Source organism: Alternaria novae-zelandiae (genome assembly GCF_023758075.1).
Source record: "Alternaria novae-zelandiae strain BMP 2774 chromosome Unknown scaffold_3, whole genome shotgun sequence".
Lineage (NCBI taxonomy): Eukaryota > Fungi > Ascomycota > Dothideomycetes > Pleosporales > Pleosporaceae > Alternaria > Alternaria novae-zelandiae.
This window is the reverse complement of record NW_026056963.1, coordinates 283,744-300,696: the sequence shown is the minus strand read 5'-3', so window position 1 is coordinate 300,696 and position 16,953 is coordinate 283,744. Positions and strand designations below refer to the sequence as shown.

Here is a 16,953-nt window from a genome sequence, read left to right as displayed (position 1 = left end):
TCACTCTCACCAGCTAACGAATTTCTTCGTACAAAGGTCTACAATGCCAGCTATCAAGCATCCTGTAAAGATCAACGTGGATCTGGGTGAAGGATACGGAAACTTCAAATGCGGGCCAGATGATGAGTTAATTCCACTTATTGACCATGCAAACATAGCCTGTGGTTTCCACGCTGGGTACGTGAAACCCTTGTATCAATATCGTCAATTCCACTCTACTGACGACAAGTAATCAGGGACCCATTGATTATGCACGAGACAGTATTGGCCTGCAAAAAGCACAACATCAAAATCGGTGCACATCCTGGCCTCCCGGACATTCAAGGCTTCGGCCGACGCGAGATCAAAATGTCGCCGGAAGAACTGACAGCCGCTGTTCGCTACCAAGTCGGCGCGTTGAAAGCGTTTTTGGATGCAGAAGATGTGCCCTTACATCATGTCAAGCCCCATGGCGTATTGTACGGGATGATGTATCGGGACAGGGAAGTGTGCCGTGCAGTTTATGCTGGTGTGCCCAAAGGAACAACAGTATTTGGTCTTGCGGGAACTCTTCACGAAGAGGTTGCGAAAGAGCTTGGATTGCCGTTCGTAGCAGAGCTTTACGGAGATGTCAAGTACAACAAGGACAAGACCTTGGTAATCGACCGTAAGAAGAGGTATGTTGCATGCGTATGCTTCCATTGAGTGCAATGCTGACTGTGTGCAGACCTTGGCTTCCAGAAGAGGCGAGAAAGCACATTCAGAGTCAGGTAGAAACTGCAACTGTCACGGCTGTTACCGGCGAGGAGCTGCAACTTCCTATAGGGGACCACGAGGTCTCGATGTGCTGCCACTCGGATTCGCCTGGGGCTGTGGAGATTGTCAAAGCTGCAAGAGAAATTGTTGATCAGTTCAACAGTAAGCACTTTGGGCAGTCTTGAGTATCGCGCGTTTGTAAATAGTCGGTCTTTCATTGCAAAATCAACGGGAGATATTATAATTTCAAGTTCAAGCATCATTAAGGGAGGCTGAGTACAGTATTTGTCTGGCTAACAAGGTATCGAGATGTTACCTTTCGATCCATTCAGTGAAGCTCAATACATACACAACCTTCCGAACACATTGAACTCCCCTGCCTTTATCCGGCCCCAAGTCATTCAAAAGCCCACGCTCCTATATCATGCATACATTTTCGAAGAAACAAAAGTCCAAACAAATCCAAGCTCTTCCTGTTATATACCAGATATGGGCTGTGGATGCAACAAGACGCCCCATATGCAAGCTGTTCATCGATCTTTCGCACATTTCAATTCCCCATTACGGATGCCAACCATATTGTCTCAGGTGTGCGTGACCGGCCATGGAGCTATAATCGAACAACAAATCGGTCGTTTCGTTATCACGTTTGTAAACGCGGATGGGCTCATCGTGAGTCCGGAGATACCGCTCCACGCTGGTGGTGGATGCTCGGATGTAGGCCTTGTAACTCGACTAGTGCTGTCCATATCGGTTTCTACCGGACCTCCCCGTGTGGAAGCCTCCAGCTATTGTCGAGGCCCTGGATGCGAGCTCCGGCGGCGATGGAGTGACAGCGCCTAACGGCCTTTACTGCACTGCTAGTGCTCTGGAAGTCTATTGTTGTATTATGAATCGCTTGCGTCGCCCATGGTAACGTCGCCAGCGCCCGTATCCTGCACGAGCGGTGAAGTTGCAGGAAGTATGGCGGACCGCGGCCGGTTGTATTCGGCGAGATGATCGGGCATGCTCGCTGGTGTAGAGGATCGGGAGTCGAAGTCCTCTTCGGCAGGGGGCGAGAAGTCCCACACCTAGACGGATTAGTATGTTGTGGTAATAGTAATTGCGTGCTTCAAGCTTACCTCCATGATTGTCCGACCGCCCCTGCTGGCCATTATGACGGCCTTCTCTTCCTCAAACACCACCCTCCAAACGGCCTCGGCAGGGCTGCTTAGCTCTCGGACGGGGACACCGGTCTTTAGATCCCAGACCTTGACGCGACCATCGCTGCCACCGCTGACAATCCTGGTGTTGTCGAATTGTAGACTCGTAACGCTGTTGTCGTGGGCAGCTAGTCGATGAATAGCCTGGTACGTTGCGAGGCTCCACACGCGTACCGAGCCGTCTGATCCACCAGTTACAAGAATGTCGTCACGCATCTGAAGCTGCCCGACAAGCGAGGTGTGGCCCTGTAGTACAGCGAGGCATTTGCTACACGAGAGAGTTAATTTCGATAATGTTGTGGCACGCGAGCGGACTTACCCATCATTGGGATCCCATATCCGGACACTGGTGTCCAGACTGCCTGTTGCAATCTTCTTCCCGTCAAAGGCGATCGCATATATCTGACTAAAGTGGCCAGTGAGTGTGCGCAGGCACTTGCCCTCGGATATGCTCCAAATCTTGGCTGTGGTGTCGTAGCTGCCGGACACAACGATGTCACCGTGTATTTCGAGGCATCGGACGCTAGCCTGGTGACCAATGAGTACATGCTTGCATAGGCCCTTCTTGAGATCCCAGATGCGCAGTGTCGTATCCCTTGAGCCGGATATAGCCGTGTTCGCATCGGACATCTTCAAGCATCGCACAGTCGAAGTATGACCGCGCAGAGTGAACTGGGGAAAGCTGACAACCTCTGTTAGTTGCTATCATGGGGAAGACAGCAGAACAACTTACCCAGTTGCAAGATTCCAGACGCGCACATCGCGATCGCATCCACCGCTGACTAGCAGGTCGCCCCAAGGCACCATAGCCCATACACCCATGACGTGTCCCTGGAGCGTCTTCTGATGGTCGCCGACAGTATCGAAGACGTGGATCTTCGCGTTGTCAAGTGCAACCACAATGTACTTGTTGGTCAGGTGTAGACTGGTTACTACGCCCTGATCCGGAGTAATCTGCCGCGCATCGCACACTCCTCCATTCCGCCACGCCGTCTCAACCATGTACCGCTGCTTGAAATGCGACCGGTATGTGGTTGCTTGTTGCTTTCGTTGTGAAGGTTTCCTCTTCGCGGCTCGGTCCAGGCTCTGCGTCCGCAGACCATCAGCACCGCCGTTGGACGGGCCGACCTCAAGGTGTTCTCTCGTAGCGACGTCCTCTACCCTCGGTGCGCGCTCGTCGTTCTGCCACCATGACTTTGAGTCGGTGTCCTCCATCTCGTCGGTTGTGTCGTCTTCCTCAATTCTTTCTTCTCTCGACAGAGCCCTGAAGGAGTACTTCTGGCACAGTAACCGCCAGGCGCTGTCGTCATTGACGAGTTCGCGCCACTTCTTGGATACCTGCGATGCCCGAGCGAGGGTAGTGGGGTCGTCTACACATTCCAGAATCTGTGCGATGTGTCAGCGATCGGGACTATACGGGGAATGTATACAAAACGCACTCTTAAGCAGAGTTCGGTAGGCAGAACCATGAAGGGGTCCTTCTTCAATCTCGGACTGACGAATTCGGCAACAAAGCTGAGCTCCTGGCTGTCGCACAAATTGAGCAGCTCGCCCAGCAGGCGCATCCGCTCGGCTCTGTTCATGTCGCCAAACTGCGCCCGTATGCTCTTGATGTCTCCATCTTCGTGTTCGGCGGCGGTGCTCCAGTCGGGCACCCGCTGGGTCGGTGTCGGACTCGGCGCAGGCGTAGGCGGTGAGGCGGGCGCAGAGGGGAGGAGATTGTGCGGTATCGTCGAGCTCAGGGGGCTGTTGGGTGTGAGTATGGGCCGTGGTGCTCCCGATCGAGACATGCGGCCGGGCTTGCGCGGGTGTGGTGATGTGTACATGGTGGAGCGCGAGGACGAGGCTGTAGCGGTGGCAGAGGCGGCCATGTCGGTGTCAGAGTCTTCAGTCGGCGGCCCTGGGGCATCTCGGTCTTCCCGGACGGGTGTGAAGTAGTCTGACGAGTCCATGACGGCGGTCTTGCAGACTTCGGAAGCGGTATGGCGTTCCCTAGACGGCACGGCGCTCTCTGTGTAGCAGCGAATGGCAGAACGGCAGGGGCGGCGGACGGGTATCGATGTCGTCCAACGGGGCGCAAATATGGCGGCAGTCACGCTGGAACGAAGGGAAGGAGGTCTGCGGAGGTTTCGAGTGGGCAGGCGCGACTGAGTGACGCCGGCGGCCAGCCAAGACATCTCTCAGCCCTGGCAACCTCAGACGTCCATTTCCAAGCTTCACATCACCATCCCTGCATATGCACTTGAGACGACTGAGCCTAGTCTGCATGGTAAATCTCCTGTGCTGCGTCTACGGTCTTGCGTGCAGTCCATAATTAGACGCTCGTCGTCAAACGTCCCAAGGGGTCTGGCGCAGGCCATCATGTTTCATGCCATTGTATTGTCTTTGCGAACGCCAAACCGCCGTGGTTCCTTCGACACCAACAAGCGCAAAACCAATGGCTGAGACCCGCACCCTCGAGTGCTGCGTAGCACGGAGCGGTCCAGTTTTCCTTCCATGTATCTTCAGCCGCCATCACCTGTCACGCAGAGATGCACCGTGTACGCCTTAGGCACAGTACAACACCACCTGAGCACCCATTTGCACGGCGCTTAGAGTCACGAGCCGGCTACGCTATCTCGCCATCACAAGCGACCCTTGTTGCAACTCAATAACTAACATGTCATGGCGGTCACGCCCTGCACCTCCTTTTCCCATTAGAAGACGTGCACGGTTCTTGTCGTAAGAGCTCGATCGATCGCCCTAAGTTCGACATGATGTTTCCAAGGCCCGAACATTCTACCTTGGTACTCTTCGAATCAACCAAACTACAATGCATACTGCTCGGGTTATCTCGTTCCTGGTGATGTAGGCGATCCAAGACAATACTTGGATGGTACATCTCGATTGCGAGCCTACATACAGGTGCTCTCGAATCTTAGGTCCTGGACTGCATGCTAGCACATTTCTTGTGCTCCTCAAGTTCTGTGCGGCAAAAGCACTGCAGACATTGATGAACGCCCCAAATGTAGGTAGGTCCTAGCAAAATGCGAATGGGTGTAGGAGCTCAAGTTGCACCTTGCGTTCTGCTGAGTTATCGTTTGGTTCGTTCAAGGAGCGGTCTCGGGGCGTGATGCGCAAGAAGCTATGCCGCCGAACATCTCCGCTGGGGACCGACATGTGCTTCCCCGTTCGATATCTCTCGATTCGGTCATGTTGCGCACGGTGTCTTTTGGCGTGATGTTCCCGAGGTCTTCGTAGAGGCGGGTGCTTACCTAAAGAAGGCTGGCAGGACGGGCATCGTGCGAGGGAAGCACGCAATTTCCCCGCGACGTCATTGGATCCGACATCGTCGCATTCCCATCAGTTTCCGCGCGACGGGTCCGTCAACGGTCCAGCCCGTTTGTAATCGTGAATATAGCGTCATCATGGTGTCTCTGTACTGTCTCCACCCTCGCATACCTCTGCCCTTGATACGCGCTTCATCTGGGCAATTGCTACAGCCATGAGCGTTCCCCGTAGTTTGTTCGCCAGCGCGCGAGCATCACGAACCGCAACCACTACTCGATGCTTCGCCAAGAGACCATCTCAGACTTCGCTGCTGTTCGCGAGGCAGCAGTCGAACCAAGCTACTAGAAAGCTGCACCAGCAGACACCACGGAAAGCCCAACACGCCGCTGCCGCCCAAGAAGTCGAATCTTCAAACCCCGCCCTATCCTTCCCATGCCTCGACGCGCACGAATCTCGCTCTGCGTCTCTCTCAAGAAAACGAGCGTCCTCAGGGCCCGAGCCCTCGTATACCTCCGGACACACGCTAAACTTCCATTCGACCCAGCCTATTCTGCTCGACTGGGGCGGCATACTGCCAGAGTTCAACATCGCATATGAAACGTGGGGGCAGCTGGACTCCAACAAGAGCAATGCCATCTTGCTGCACACTGGATTATCCGCATCTAGTCATGCCCACAGCACAGAGACGAATACGAAGCCAGGGTGGTGGGAGAAGTTCATTGGGCCTGGGAAGCCTCTAGACACCAACAAGTATTTCGTCATCTGCACAAATGTCATTGGAGGCTGCTACGGCTCGACTGGGCCTTCTTCGATCGACCCCGCGAACGGCGAGCGTTACGCGACTCGATTTCCGATTCTTACAATGGAGGACATGGTACGCGCGCAGTTCCGACTACTGGATAACCTCGGCATACAGAAGCTGTACGCGAGTGTAGGATCGAGCATGGGCGGCATGCAGAGTCTGGCAGCTGGAACGCTTTTCCCGGAACGAGTGGGCCGTCTCGTTAGCATCAGCGGATGTGCGCGCAGCCACCCATACAGTATCGCCATGAGACACACTCAGCGGCAAGGTCAGTACAAACACTCTAGGTCAGCCATGCGCAATCGTTGACGTGCAACTAGTACTCATGATGGACCCCAACTGGGCTCGCGGTTTTTACTATGACGGCATTCCTCCACACGGCGGTATGAAGCTTGCCCGAGAAATCGCTACAGTCACGTATCGGAGTGGTCCCGAATGGGAGCAGCGATTTGGCCGCCGGCGTGCCGATCCTTCGCGACCACCTGCTCTCTGCCCCGACTTCCTCATTGAAACATACCTCGATCATGCGGGAGAAAAATGGTGTCTGGAGTACGATCCAAACAGCTTGCTCTACGTTTCGAAGGCTATGGATCTATTCGATCTGGGACAAGAGCACCGTAACCGCATCAACGAGGTGCGCAAGGCGAACAGCGGTAAAATGCAGGCATACTTGGACGGCCATGATATCACATCCGACACCAGCAGCGACGTCTGCAGTCTGACTTTGCCTGATCAGCCCTATGAGGAGAAGGAGCAGCCCGCCGACATCGATGCTGTAGCTCAGACTGACGGAAACGAACCACCGGCCGACCTCGTGGCAGGTCTGAAGCCACTCGCGAATACTCCAACTCTTGTTCTAGGTGTCGCCAGTGATATTCTTTTCCCTGCTTGGCAGCAAAAGGAAATTGCAACGACACTCAAGCGCACTGGCAACAAGAACGTCACGCACATCGAGCTTGGAGAGGAGAAGAGCTTATTCGGCCATGACACGTTCTTGCTAGATCTTCAGAACGTCGGAGGTGCTGTCCAGAACTTCCTGGGATGAGCGCAGTACTCCTTTTTCTTCGAACAATCACTGATCTACCAGGAGCAGCTATTGAACTTGAAGAATGTGCATTGCAGGCGTTTTGTTAATCCCTCACGAGCGTCGAAATATTTCTATACCAAAGAACCCAATATTATCTTTGCCCTTATATTGTCACCTACTTTGAGCCAGGGATCTCGCTATTGACATTCAATCCCTTCCACTCTGCGCTCATAGCCTCGCCGACCCACTTGCACTCTGTCAGCCCAATGTGCTCGCGGACGTATAGCTCCAATGATTTCGCTCCCGGCGCACCTGTGTAAATTCCCAAGGCACCTACGCGGGGAACGTGTAAGCTAGACGCGAGCCGGGTATCCGCTGTTGTCTGCAATGGAATGAGTCGTGTAGCTGTCTCGGATGTGGCCGAAGCAGCAGATGATGGGGAGAGAGCCGACAAGTGGACCAGCGTTGGGAAGTGGGCATGTGCGGGTGATAATGAGGGCTTGGGGTGTGTTAGTATGACCATGCTTAAAGGTCTGAGAGATTCTTTGGAACAGTCTGTCGTCGGGGGTTTTTCTTTGGTGCCCTCTAGAGTAGACTCAGGATACGAAACAGGTGCTGTAATCGGAGCGTTTTCTGCGGCCAAGGCCTCTAGATGCCGAGTGACACTGTTGATGCCAACGAGCAAGTGATTGCCAATTTCCGGTGATGGGGGTGTGTTCTCGGGGCCATCCTCGTTTGCCTTGGTGTTACGTTTGCGCTTCTTGCCTTGGGATGGGTGGATATAGGTTCTGCGATGGTCACCTAAAGGCGTGATAAGACTATGGAATTGTTAATGACCGAATTGGGAGAACTTGTGATGCAACTGTCAGAAATCGGCGAGCGCGGGTTCATGAAGCTCCTCTCTGCGTACCTACTTGGATAGCAATTCTAATATGACTTCTTCGTCCTCGCGTGTGATCTCGGGCCTGTACAAATCAGCATAGCTCGTGGGTTGAAGCATAGTACCACCCACCACTGCGTCTCAGAAAATGGCGACGATGTCTTGAACACAGGTTTTGCATTGGCCTTCGCGGTTTGTTTCGTCGCAGGGGCCATGACGAATTGTGTGCTCTCTGACCCTTCTTCCTAGTACCACTGACCGTGGTGATGGTCACGTCGTCAACGTCGAAACAGCAAAAGTAGTTTTCAAGCTGACCGAAGTGCGCCCGAAGCCTTGTCAGTACTCAGTCTAGATAAGTGAGACTTGTAAGGTGGAGTAGACCGGCGTGCCTTGCATTAGAAGGAGGATTTCTCGCTCTTGGACGGATAAGGCTTAGCGCACCCTCGCTAGCGGCGCGCTAGCTCCACAGCGGGAACGAACCAGGATGACGATAGTGGGGTTTCTCAGCTACGCGTCCGAATATCTGAAGCTCTGCCTACCAACTGGAACCGTTTCCTTCGGAGCGCATACCCTCAATTCACTGTGTTGCAGTCGCTGACGCTAATGAGACCCAATCCCCCCGCGTTTTCCCTGCCGCCGCGCGGGGCTATCGGTCACTAAGGCTGGGAGCTGCTGCTGTTGCCTGTACTGGGGAACTGCTTGCCTCTGCCTGGCCTCACCTGCCTGCACGCGTGTTAACAGTCGCCGGCCACGCCTAGTCCTTTCGCAAACAGCACCGCCTGCCCTCTACCGTCATGACCGCGCCGGACAACGACACAGTGCAGCCTGTCGCTGCAGACGAGCCGCCAACCACCGCCTCTGCCTCGCCGCCGCGCCGCGACTCCATTGAAGACGCCGACGCAAGCTTCACCCGCAAACGCCCCCGCCTACACAGCGGGAGCAACAGTCTATGCGCTATGCCTACCGACCCACAAACTCCCGTCAACACCGCCATGTCGCCCTCGGAAAAGCAGGTAGAAATGACAATACGCTCACACCCGCCCTCTTCTCCGGTACACGGTGGAGATGAGGACTACACCAATCCTGACAATTTCCTCGAGGCTGCTTCTCCTACCCCGGGCCAGTCTCCAATACTCATTACTAGCTCCGAGGACGAGCGCGGGAGTCCGCCCATCATGATAATAGACGACGACGATGAAGCAGACGCCTTCTCCGTGCAGGTGGACGCAGAAGATTATTTTCGCCGGTTCCCCTACGCACACCACGGGAGTTACTCCACGGTTGTTCGCGACCTGGCCAACCACGTTCAAGGAGGTAAGTCATGTCTCACATCCACTAAACGCCTGCGATACTAAAATGTTTCAGTTGACAACGACATCGATCCCCACTTCTTTCCCAGCATTTCGCAATGGCTGACCGATCTACCCGAGCCTGGCCCCCAGGTAGACTTACACGGTTTCTATACGAGCAAGGCCATGTTTTGGGACGACCTCGCTGGACTGGTGCACAATTTGCTCTCACGCAGGGCTACGTTTAGCCACCATTTGGATGATCGTCGTGCGGGCGACATGTTCTACGCTTTCCTCAGTGCCTACATCAGGGCATGCTCCCTCCTCCTCCTCGCCGACGTATGGCTACTCTCCCAACCTCGTCCCGGCGAGATATATTCTTTGCCTCTTCTTAGTCAGAAGCATATGCGAAACTGGTATACCATTCTTCGCCCGGACAAGGCACCTGCATTCGCTATGGTGAGCAAAGAATATTCTGTCGATGTTCGCAAAATGATCGGATTGTTACAAAAGGATTTTATGGCTGCCAACGGTGCCCAAAATATCTTACGGCTATCCAGCGAGGCCTTCCACCGCGTGCCATTGAACGTGCAAGCCCAGATTGCGTTGGTTGCCGCCCCGGTCCTGACTTCATTGGGCGGCTCGATGTTCCAGGATCCTAGCCCTGCGACTGACCCCAATCGCTCCGAGTTCTGTCGCGGAATATTGCAATTCTTGGAGAAATACATGGACGACCTCTTCGACTTGAGTAGAACCACCGATGCTGTCTCCGCTCGAGACTTGATTCAGTACTTTCACGCGCTATTATTTGAGCTCTGTCTCTGGGATAAGGATATCGAATCGGATCTGGTGGACAAGTTCCTCGACTTCAGGAGCGTAGATTCGCCGACTACTTCTTCTCCGACCGAAGTCGATCGTACTGGACCCGAACACCAGTATCGCGATGAGCCTCAGTACTTTCCAGCTTTAGTCGCCAACGCTTGGAAGTTCAAGCTTCTGCGCCGATACCTCACCAAAGGTAAGATGGATCTACGCGTCATGAGTATAGCTATGATGGATGTTTCCTTGGTAGAGATCTGGAAACAGTACAACAACCCCGATTCGACAGGCGAACACCCCGTCATGCGATATCTAGCCGACTTTCTGCTTTATGGGAACGTCGTTGACTACATTGTCAGCGTCGACTCACACCCGCAACTGATCGCGCGCAGCGGTAACATCGTTGGTTTTCTTGTCGTAACTAGACGTTGGACAGATGACCAAGCGGATGCTATCTGGAACACCGTTGCCAATAGTCCTGACCCTCGTGTCGTTACCGCGACACTGGCCATGCTTAGAGCAATCATGCACATGATGAGGCCTGCAGATCACTTGTACTTTTGTACGAAACTTTATGAATTGCCTATCAGGAGCTACACCGTGGACATTACTCGATTCCTGCGGGAGCTGGGCCCAAAGATCCTGGAGAAAGCATCACCGGAAGATTATGCTGCGAGAGAAGATACTGCTAGGCCATGGAATGTTTGCACCCGCATCATCCGCGACACAATGTGCCAGGCGGATACGGACAAAGACATGTTAGACCTGCATCACGAGGCTGCTAATTACCTGTCAGCTCTGGCTCCTAATGTCTCTGTTGAAGAGCGCCATTCCATCTATAGAGATTGTGCGGATCACATTTACAGTCATTCGACGAAAGCGACTGGAAGCGCAAAAGTCATCTACGCGCTCGCCGCACCAATCCCTTCTGAAGACGAGAACTTTTTCCAAAAGAATCAGGATGTCACACGCAAGATTCTGGATGAGATCGCATGGTTTGTCGAGACTGAGAGGAATGCCGAATCATCCCTACGTCAACAAACAGCTCTATGTTGCAGATTGGAGCTTCTAGCACTTATGATCTGTTGCGCTGGGTCAGCCATACCCGTTGAGATGTATGAGCAGCTGTGGGACTACACAATCGGTACGCGTGCGCTATCGAACACTACCAGGGATTTGGCATGGGCGCAATTATCCCAGACGCTCAAATTCGCCCCGGACAACAACTACTGCAGACAACTTGTCTCTTCCCATATGGTACACATGAACACCGGCATTTACACGAATGGCATGTTCGAATTTGTTGCCAACTATAATTTCCCGATGAAGCGGCAGCTCGTGGGGACTGATCAAGGAGAAAAGGGTGTGTTACAGATCCCCGGTGCAGACGTGCTGTGGTCCATGGTTTTATCCTCACCGGAAGGCACTATTGAGGATCGCGCCGCCCGTCTTCTTGCCAGTCGCTACGTACAGATCAACGAAGCCGATGGCGTTATGCTAGCAGATGTGGAAGCCGCTCATGTCGTTCTAGTGGAAAGATGTATGCAGGAGATGCATTCGGCATGCAGGCTCATACGCGCTCAATCCTCCAATGGAGACTTATCGAATATGGATGTCACTGCAACTGAGAAGATGGTTCTTGAGAATGAAGAGCGTTATCGCAGGATCATTAACTTTCAGAAACTACTGCTGGAGAAGATACGCCACAAACCAGAGTTCAACCGAAGTCGGAGAGCAGATTCCAAAGTCGACGAAACAGACATACCTTACGGTGACGCGATCGCGATCCGGTTTCAGTGCGGCAACGACAGGCAAGTCGTGATGATGGGTGCGGATCATACAGTAAAGGACCTCTACCAAAGATTATGTCACGTATCGGGATACACCAAAATCAACCTTTTCGCAAAGGGTCGGCGGCTCAACATCACTGAGATGTCGAACGAGAAGCTTAATGGCGTCGACTTTGGGGGACAGCTATTAGTACAAAGGGCACCAGACGCGGAAGTCACTCGCCCGATGCCCGGACAGGGTACGGGATCTTCGGTGTTCGAATCTACCGTACTCAAGCATTTCGACGAACTGTTCTCCTTAATGGACTCTGATGACAACATCAGTCAAATGGTAGGTACCCGTTCGAGATCAAAATGCATTTCACTAACACAAGCAGCTATTCGATTACTTGAGCTTCTTTCCGGCGCGGTATGCTTTTGCAGAGAGCGTCGTGACCGGTGCGGCGCTATCAGAGGAGCTCTTCCCTCCAGGAAAGTTTTATCAGGCGAGATACGCCGCTTTGGCTCTCGAGGCGAGGCTGGCAGAGCAAATCCGTCATGTGCGTTGGTCCGACAATACTCATTGATACAGTTGTACTAACGAGCTAGAAGTCTAATCTGGACGAGGAGTTCCTGGGCCATGCCATACGCCAGTTGAACGAGGCTCTTCTCAATCCTCGGCTCATCAGCGACAACATCTCGAGCTTCCAAGAGCTGCAGCTTGCAGCGGTACTCGTGCATGCTCTGTTGGAGTTCCTTAGAGGTAAGTTTCATACTGGCGCGTCTTATATCACGGTTCATGGCTCATGTTAAGCAGAACGCCCTTCTCCCGCCGCTTCGGCTGCTTACTTCTCAGATGGCGCACGGCTCGGAAACCGCCTTGTGACGATCCTATGCATGGCACTGGAAACAAATGAAGATGCTACCGTAATCCAGGATTGTTACGGCACTATCCTAGAGGCCTCGCTCCACTCTCGAGTTATCTGGGAAGCGTTCGTTGAGCATCCTCAAACTCCGCGACTCCACCGGGTTCTACTGTTGAGCGACCCCAGGCAGTCTGTGCGAGAGCATGTCGCTCAGAAGATCACATCCGTCTGCGGCGGCGACCTTCCATCCACATGTCCGATCACTAAAGGCGAGATTGCCACACAATTCTGGGCAGTCATTTCCGAGCTCATTCCGGGCTCATTGTGCGTTCCCGCTCAATCACAGCAACTGTTCAGCATTGCGGAGCAAGTCTTCCGGGCGAAGGACGAGTACGAACGGGACGAACCTTCACTCCGACTTTACCTAACATCTTGGAGCGACCTGCTCTTGGATCACCAACATCAGGAATTTGTCGGCCGGGACGACATCGACCGCGTCGTTTTTGGGCTTACGAAACTCATACTGTGCTGCATACTGTCACTCAAGTCTTTTAAGAAGCCTCTTGGTGCAGGCGACTTGATGGAAAAGATCTTCAGGAAGTACATCTTTACTAAGAGGTAAGTCACGCACATCATTTCCATGTTTCGCTTGTTCGCATTGACCTCACCTCAGTCTTGCATCTTACTCTCTCTTCTTTTAGTTAAGTGACATACTGACATGGCCCAGCTCCTCTACTGCAGTGGTCAGCGCAGCCACTGCTCCCATACTGGAGTCTCACACAAGGCATGAGATGTACGATCTCATGCTTGCACTAGCTGAGGATAGCAGCACGTACAATAGCCTGGTCAAACTAGCAGCAGACGTAGAGACCGAGGAGAATGAGCCAGCAATACCAACGCTTGCAGTCGATCGCTCCTTGGAAATACGCTCTAGCACAGGCTATGTGGGTCTGTACAACCCTCGTGCCATCTGCTACGCGAACTCGCTTCTCACGCAGCTCTTCATGAACCTCAATTTCCGCAAGTTTATTCTCGGTTTGGAGCTTCAGGAAGCCAGTGGCTCTCAAAAACTTCTTCTTGAGACCCAGAGACTGTTCACGAACATGCAGCATTCCTTCCGCAAAGCCGCGGATCCCCGGAGCTTTGCAGCTTGCGTAAGGAACTCAGAACTCATGCCAATAGACATCAGCGTTCAGATGGACGCAGATGAATTCTACAATTCCCTCTTCGATCAGTGGGAACGACAGCTCATCAAGGACGAGCACAAGCAGCAATTTCGCTCATTCTACGGAGGGCAAACCTTGAATCAGATCAAATCCAAGGAATGTGAGCACGTCTCGGAACGATCAGAGCCTTTCTTTGCATTACAATGCGATGTTTTGGGCAAAGCAACGCTACAGGAGAGTCTCCAGGCTTTTGTTAGAGGCGATGTCATGGAAGGCGACAACAAGTACAAGTGCGAGAAGTGCGATGGCAAATACGTCGACGCAGTCAAACGGTGAGTCGCATGTATATTTGGTAAAGCAAGAAGCTGACAAAATCAGGACCTGTTTCAAGGAGGTGCCCGACAACCTCATCTTCCACCTAAAGCGCTTCGAATTCGACCTGGCCGATTTTAGCCGTAGGAAGGTCTACGATTATTTCGAGTTCCCACCGACCATTGACATTAGCGCATACCATGTCGACCATCTCAGTGACCCAAGCAAGCCAAAAGAAGCCGATATGTTCGATCTTGTTGGTGTGCTCGTACACACGGGCACCTGCGAGCACGGTCATTACTATTCTTACATTCGTGAGCGACCTTGTCCTACAGGAACCACGGCACAAACCTGGGTGGAATTTGATGATAGCAGTGTTGGGTCTTTCGACCCAGCAGACATTGCTTACAAAGCTTTCGGAGGCTTCACGGACGATTCATACAACCGCATACCAAAACAATACTCGGCATATATGCTCTTCTATCAACGCCGCACCGCTGTGGATGATGACCAGCGTGAGTGGGTCACTTCTGCAGACGGGAAAACGCTCAAGGTTCCCATGCCGCCAACTCTCCAGAAGGAAGTTGATTCTGCCAACGAGCTGTTTATCCGAGAATATTCCCGCTTCGACCCCAATCATACAAGGTTCGTGCGGCAGCTGCATGCTATGTCACGTACACTCAACCACGGTTCTTGCTCCGAAGGCCACACGCAGGTACGCCATGTTATCTTCAACCTACTAAGTCCGAGACGCTAACTTCCTACAGGAAAAGCACTCCTTGCAGATAGTACTTGCGCATCTAGGGCACATCGTCTGGCGTCATACAAATGCCGATATCTTCTCCGAGACGATACTGCAGCTGCGGCGGTCGGTCCTTCCATGCTCAACCTGCTGCAATATCGTTCTCAAGATACTCGCTACCGACGATATTGCCCTTCTCAACATGCTTCTTCGCTGCATGCATGCTAAAGTGCGGTCCCAGATGCGCAGCTTTTTCATTGACTGTCTCAAAGTCTTGCGAGAGAAAGAGCCCGCTCTGTACGGTCTAGAGGGCGCTGACAACGAGATGGATCTTGAATCTTCCACTCCGACAAACGGTATACTTTCAGAGATTACCGCTAGGTTACGTGCCATTGCAGACGAATCTTACATGGCCGTACGGGGCTGGGATGATTTCTATCTCACGCTGACTCAACTGGCCGAGATGGGCCATCTGGAAACCGGTCTTCTATTGGACCATGGCTTCCTGGTATTCTGCTTGAGGCTACTCTGCATGCACTCGTACGCTAGATTCCAGGACGACCAACCCGATCTCTGGAGAATCATAAGCAAGAAGTCGGGTATCTACAACAGGTTCATTGGATTCGTATCAGCGTTGCTCTCACGCATGAACACGAGTCTGCAACCTCTTCACCACGAGCACGATCGTCTGTCCACGCTGGATCGGGAGACCTCGAGTTTTCCACTAACATTCCATGAACGACAAGTTCTGTACCATTGGGACAGCGACCTGAAGGCGATCGCGGTTCTAGACAAGGCCTTGGAAATGTTCGATGAGACAAAGTTGGAACACTTCCACCCGGGCGATATTGTCAAATCGATGCTCAATTGGCAGGACCCACAAGTCCAGACTAATCTTTTGAAGAGCATCTACGAGGGTGTCTCCCTCGAAGCCCCTTTCTGCGATTCTTACGTGAAAGCGGCACTCTCGTATTGCGAGAGCTCTCCGATGGTGGACAACGTTTACAAAATCGTGACAACGGTTTCGAAGGCGGTCGCGTCAGCCAGTAGAATGGACGATGACCGTGTACCAGGAGGATTGGCGGTTCTGGATTTTGTTGGGGGTCTTCTGCAAACAAAGAATGCGGCCATCTTTCAACAAAAGCACCGACACATATTTTTCACATGGATCATCGCGAAAAGCCGCATATGGGCCACTCCTTTGCTGCTACACGCACAAGACAGTGTGCGAAAAGGTGCACATATGCTGGTCTGCGAGCTATACAAGAGCTACGAAGTATGGCCTCTAGATCTGGTGCAAATGAGGTGGAGAGTACTCCGCGAGATGGCCACCGACATGATGGAGCGCATTCTGTACGAGAAGGATCACGGCATGCTCAAACCTCATCTATCTCCTCTCATCGAAACTTGCCGATTTCTCGTTCAGCAGCTCTACGATCTGATCCATAGCGAGGATCCCGAATTGGATCCATACAGAGACGACACCAACGACAGCTCTCGAATTGCACACTGGACTGGAGAGATAGAGCCAAGGCTAGAGACATGGCCACAGGACGATGGCCTATCAGCGGAAGATCTCTATGATCATTCCGACTTTGGTAGTGATTCAGAGACTGACAACATACACGATAACAACATGTAATTGCTGGGTGGCCTTCCGTCCGCCCGCAATTTACCCAGCTCCATCCGCTCATTATCTTCGCTTCTTTGTGGTATGGCGGCGCCAGCAGCGGCCCTTCAGCGAAGAGTTGAGGCTCGCATTGTTACCAGATGAGCAATCACGATTTCAACGAGATTCAGGGTGGTGGGGATTGATTCATGGGTTTCATGAGAGCATGAGAGCATATGCAGACGGTTTTTGAGCCCTGCACATTCCGGGTCTTCGACGGAGTCATTGATAGGGATTGATGCTTCATGTGGACTGCAGGTGATGCACCCTGGCATTGGCGTTTTGGCTTCGGTTCTTCATCATTCTTTGCTTTATTGTTCATGCTTGGGCGGCATAGCGTGGTGCTTTGGCGTACTTAGAAGGAGTGAGTCTGTATATCAAAGACCAGGTATGACGATCACGCTT

The 16,953-nt window shown here is 52.8% G+C and overlaps 4 protein-coding genes across 4 annotated transcripts; 3 read left to right on the top strand and 1 right to left on the bottom strand.

Moving 5' to 3' along the window:
* Positions 1-43: 43 nt before the first annotated feature.
* On the top strand, positions 44-920 carry J4E88_002072 (uncharacterized protein; the record flags this gene model as incomplete). Its single annotated transcript, XM_049395738.1, has 3 exons — positions 44-177; positions 237-656; positions 707-920. 3 exons carry the CDS (start codon positions 44-46, stop codon positions 918-920), a joined length of 768 nt encoding a protein of 255 aa, XP_049258142.1.
* Positions 921-1,622: 702 nt separating this feature from the next.
* Positions 1,623-3,889, bottom strand: J4E88_002071 (uncharacterized protein; the record flags this gene model as incomplete). Its single annotated transcript, XM_049395737.1, has 5 exons — positions 1,623-1,805; positions 1,857-2,205; positions 2,257-2,619; positions 2,671-3,323; positions 3,377-3,889. The coding sequence occupies 5 exons, from the start codon at positions 3,887-3,889 to the stop codon at positions 1,623-1,625; spliced, it is 2,061 nt and encodes a 686-aa protein (XP_049258141.1).
* A 1,532-nt stretch (positions 3,890-5,421) lies between these two features.
* Positions 5,422-7,054, top strand: J4E88_002070 (uncharacterized protein; the record flags this gene model as incomplete). The annotated part of the gene is made up of 2 exons (XM_049395736.1): positions 5,422-6,277; positions 6,330-7,054. 2 exons carry the CDS (start codon positions 5,422-5,424, stop codon positions 7,052-7,054), a joined length of 1,581 nt encoding a protein of 526 aa, XP_049258140.1.
* Positions 7,055-8,710: 1,656 nt separating this feature from the next.
* On the top strand, positions 8,711-16,521 carry J4E88_002069 (uncharacterized protein; the record flags this gene model as incomplete). The annotated part of the gene is made up of 8 exons (XM_049395735.1): positions 8,711-9,230; positions 9,282-12,145; positions 12,192-12,353; positions 12,403-12,556; positions 12,611-13,277; positions 13,387-14,157; positions 14,204-14,852; positions 14,905-16,521. The coding sequence occupies 8 exons, from the start codon at positions 8,711-8,713 to the stop codon at positions 16,519-16,521; spliced, it is 7,404 nt and encodes a 2,467-aa protein (XP_049258139.1).
* Positions 16,522-16,953: the final 432 nt, after the last annotated feature.